Source organism: Palaemon carinicauda, chromosome 3 (assembly GCF_036898095.1).
Source record: "Palaemon carinicauda isolate YSFRI2023 chromosome 3, ASM3689809v2, whole genome shotgun sequence".
Classification (NCBI taxonomy): Eukaryota; Metazoa; Arthropoda; class Malacostraca; order Decapoda; family Palaemonidae; genus Palaemon; species Palaemon carinicauda.
In genome coordinates, this window is record NC_090727.1 from 35440045 (window position 1) to 35444458 (window position 4414).

The 4414-nt window shown below is 38.2% G+C and overlaps 1 protein-coding gene across 1 annotated transcript; it reads left to right on the top strand.

Moving 5' to 3' along the window:
* Window positions 1-3349: 3349 nt before the first annotated feature.
* On the top strand, window positions 3350-4189 carry LOC137631373 (dnaJ homolog subfamily B member 6-like). The gene has a single exon (XM_068363146.1). The coding sequence runs from the start codon at window positions 3350-3352 to the stop codon at window positions 4187-4189; it is 840 nt and encodes a 279-aa protein (XP_068219247.1).
* The last annotated feature ends 225 nt before the right edge of the window (window positions 4190-4414 follow it).

Genomic DNA, 4414 nt, shown 5'->3' on the forward strand with positions numbered 1-4414 from the left:
AACGAACTTTGGATCAGTCTCTCGAGGCAAACTCACTGAAACAATAGCATCTGACCTGCCGGGATTCGAACCCTGGTCCAGGATGCTTGTATAACAGTGACCGTACCATTCCTTCCTTCTCGCATTCGAGACTTTTGCTCTTTCTTTCTGCTAATTGTAGTTTCTTTTCAGCTTCCTTACAGAAGTCGAAAAGCCCTTCAGTCATATTGAAGGCTAAATGGTACGGTCACTGTCACACAATCATCTTGGACTAGGATTCAGATCCCGGCTGGTCAGATGCTATTGACTCTTGAGTGATTTCGCCTCGAGACCTGATCCTGAGGTCGGTAAGAGAATCCAGACATTGATGTATTAAAATATATGGCTTATATGAAATATGGAAAACACGTTTAAATGTGCAAAATTTATCATATATATATATATATATATATATATATATATATATATATATATGCGTGTATGTATACACATACACAAAGTCATGAATACCTCTTAACATCGAATTCACAGTGCCTCGGGATCAGAGACCCAAGGTCGGAATAAACTTTATGATAGTAGCTTCTGGTTGGCCGTGAATTTGGACTTTGGCTCAGTTTCTTTAGTCTGAGTTCGAATCCACGGCCAACCAGAAGTTACTATCATAAAGTTAATTTCCCCTCCCCTTGGGTCTCTGATCCCGAGACAGAGAGAATGCGTTATTAAGAGCTGTGTATATATATATATATATATATATATATATATATATCTATATATATATATATATATATATATATATATATATATATATATATATATATATATATATTTATATATATATATTTTACGGTTCTTGGACATGTCACTCTAGCGAACTACACTCACCCCGAAAACAATTGCGTGTGAGCTAATAACTTCTAAACTTCATAGTTGTACAGACAACCTTCAACAATAACGTACGTTTCACAACGTCCTGCCAAAAATGCTGCCGATATTAAGGTGATTCCTACATGACAAGCGTATGATCATCATCATCATCTCTTCCTACACCTATTGACGCAAAGGGCCTCAGTTAGATTTTGCCAGTCAAAATCTAACTCGACATCTCCTACTTCACGCTTCATAGTCCTCAGCCATATAGGTCTGGGTCTTCCAACTCTTCGGCCTTTAAGATATGATTAATTTTTACAAGAAATAATAGCCTTCTAAATCCCATAAGAATTAATTTTAATTGTTTTATATATTTTTTTGCCATAATTTTAGTTGTGAATTGTTCACTGCGGATATGCTTAATTGTCTAATAACATGAAGCATGGTTAACTACTGCATTGTAACTGTTCAGTGGCTACTTTCCTCTTGGTAAGGGTAAAAGAGAGACCTTAAGCTATGGTAAGCAGTTTTTCTAGGAGAAGGACACTCCGAAATCTAACCATTGTTCTCTGGTCTTGGATAGTGCCATAGCCTCTGTACCATGGTCTTTCAATGTCTTGGGTTAGAGTTCTCTCGCTTGAGGGTACACTCGGGCACACTATACTATCTAATTTGTCTTCCCCTTGTTTTGTTAAAGTTTTTATAGTTTATATAGGAAATATATATTTTAATGTTACTGTTTTTAAAACATTTTATTTTTCCTTGTTTCCTTTCCTCGCTGGGCTATCTTCCCTGGTGGGGCCCCTGGGCTTATTGTATTCTGCTTTTCCAGCTAGTGTTGTAGCCTAGCCAGTATTAATGATACTAATAATGATAGAAGGCATTGATGGGGGCCCGTGCATCAGGCATCCGACCCCTTAATGAGGGATTGATTGATTGATTGATTTAAAGTTTTCAGGCATCCAGACATCTAAGGTCATTGACAGCCGTCCTTAATGAGGGATTCTCGGTGGGAAAGAAAAGGAAGAAGATGCTTGATTTTCTCTGAAAGTACTCAAATTATCGATAACCTACAATTTATATCGATACTTGCGATACTAAGGGTAATATCGAATGTGTTGATAATTTGATATCGATAGGCCTACCACTGGCTGCATCCTAATGGACACTGCTTCGGAAATCACCAACCTCCATATTGAAGATGATGAAGAACATAATACAAGAATCAGCTTGTGAATATTATTCAATCTTTCTTTGCTACATTTGCTAAGCTTCCTATCTATCTATCTATCTATCTATCTATCTATATATCTATCTATCTATCTATTTATCTATCTATTTATTTCTATCTATCTGTCTACCTTTGTCTTCAGAGTTCTTTAAGACTTTCCCCCAAGTCCTTCGAAGACGTAATTTGAAGACCTTTTTCCAATCTTGGAGACAAAACGGATCCACGGTTCCGAGTTGGCTTTACGAGGACTACTTTGGAGATGGAATTTTGTTTTTTTAAGATCAATGCTGTGTCGGGTAGAATTGTCTCATAGACAAATTGCAATGGCTATAACTGTATTTGATTTGTTGTGTGTAGGGCTCATGGGAGCAGGATGTGTTACTACTTTATTCAGCAACGAATTGCTGACAACTATTGGTTATTATACCATCTTCACAGGTATTGGTGGAGTGTTACTAGGAAATATTGCAAAAAAGTGCAAGGAACGTTTTTGGAATTGACGGGAAGTGATGGGATTTGAGGAAAAGAAGAGGGCAATCGATGAACTCGATGGAAATATTGAACGCTTCATGGAAAAAAGGCTCAATGTAACTGAAGGGCTTTTCGACTTTTGTAAGGAAGCAGAAAAGAAACTACAATCAGCGGAAAGAAAGATCGAATGTCTTGAATGCGAGAAGGAAGGAACAGAAAAACAAAACAGGGTATACGAAGACGCATTAATCCAAAAGGAGAAAAAAATCAAGGATCTGGAGATTGCCTTGGATAAGAAAGAGAAGGAAGAAGCCCCGGATGAAAGACTGCTTAATGAACTAGAGAGTCGCAAAGTAGAAATCCTTGCTAAAAACAACGAACTCCAGAGAATGAAAGAAACATGTATTGAAAAGGAACGAAAGCAGAATGAAGAAATCGAGGAACTCCGAAGGAAAAATCGTGAAGACAATATAATGCTGAATGAACTCCGGGAAGAAAACAAGAAACTGCGTCAGGAACTACATAAAGTGAAAACAGAAATGGAATCTCTGAGGCCAGAAAGCAAGAGCCACCAAAATCTAAAGCCAGAGGAGACAGTTACAAGAGATTGAAACTTGAATGTGCCCAAAAAGACCAGAAGATAAACGATCAAAAAGAAATATTGGAAAATCTTAGAGTTGAAAAGGAAGAAAAAAGCAAAGAGGTCGAGATATTGAACAACCACCTCCAAAAGAAAAAAATGAAGAAACGAACCACGGAAATACAGATGAACCCTTACTGGTGGAAAGACTTTTTGCATATATGAACGATAAGGTCGATGATGCGAAGAACATTTTCGAAAAACTTTTGTCTAGCAGTGTGAGCAACAAGGAAAGTGCTCTTTTGCGTATTCTTCTTGCCAAAACGAAGGCAGCTTTTGATAATCCCGACCACTTGGAAATCATATTGGACTGTTGTGAGGCCATCGAAAAGGGTCTTAAAGGACGGAATGTGCACTTGTTACGTGGAGAACACTTTTCTGAACACGGTCTATATGATGCTGCCCGTGAAGACTTTGAACTTGTGCTAAGTTTGAAAAATTCAGAGGACTGTTTGCAAAAGGTTGACGAGGTTAAGAAGAAGGTGCAGATGTGGGAAGATTTCAATCATTATCAGGTTTTGGGGGTAGAACAGAATGCCAAAAAGTCAGAGATTCTAAAAGCACACAAAAACTTAGCAATGAAATACCACCCTGACAGACATAGGAATAAACCTCAATTTTTGCTAGACGCTTTTGAAAATAAATATAAGAGGATATGTAATGCTAAAACTGTTCTTACCGATGAACAAGATCGACATAAATATGATCAAGAGCTTCAACGACATCGCCTAAATAATAATCAGCAGCACCAGCGCCCGGGAAGACAAGCGGCCGGAAATCATGGCCACAATAATCGAGGGCCAACAAGAGGATTCGAATTTAACAATCATAGAGAACAACCGAGAGGATTTTACAGTCCGAGAGGAGCAAAAGGATTCGAATTCAATAACAATCAACGATTCGCCAGACAATTCGGATTCAAATTTCCCCAAGGACAGGGAGGATTCCACTTCGGCAATATATTTGATTTGTTTGATGAATATTACAAAGGTAATGAGTAAATACCCTAGTTGAAACAACTCCTGTTAAAAGATGGATGGCTTAACCACCTGGCTTGGAGGATGCTTGGAAGAACCAAGAGGATTGGCTCTGCAGAGGGTAGAAGTTTGGCTTGTTCTAGTATGCTATGTATCTTGATGAAGGGGTACAAGGTCTTTGTCAAGTGTACAAATGGTCGGATATCTAGATCTATTCTTCCGGATACTAACCTTCGGGTGGGTCTGTTG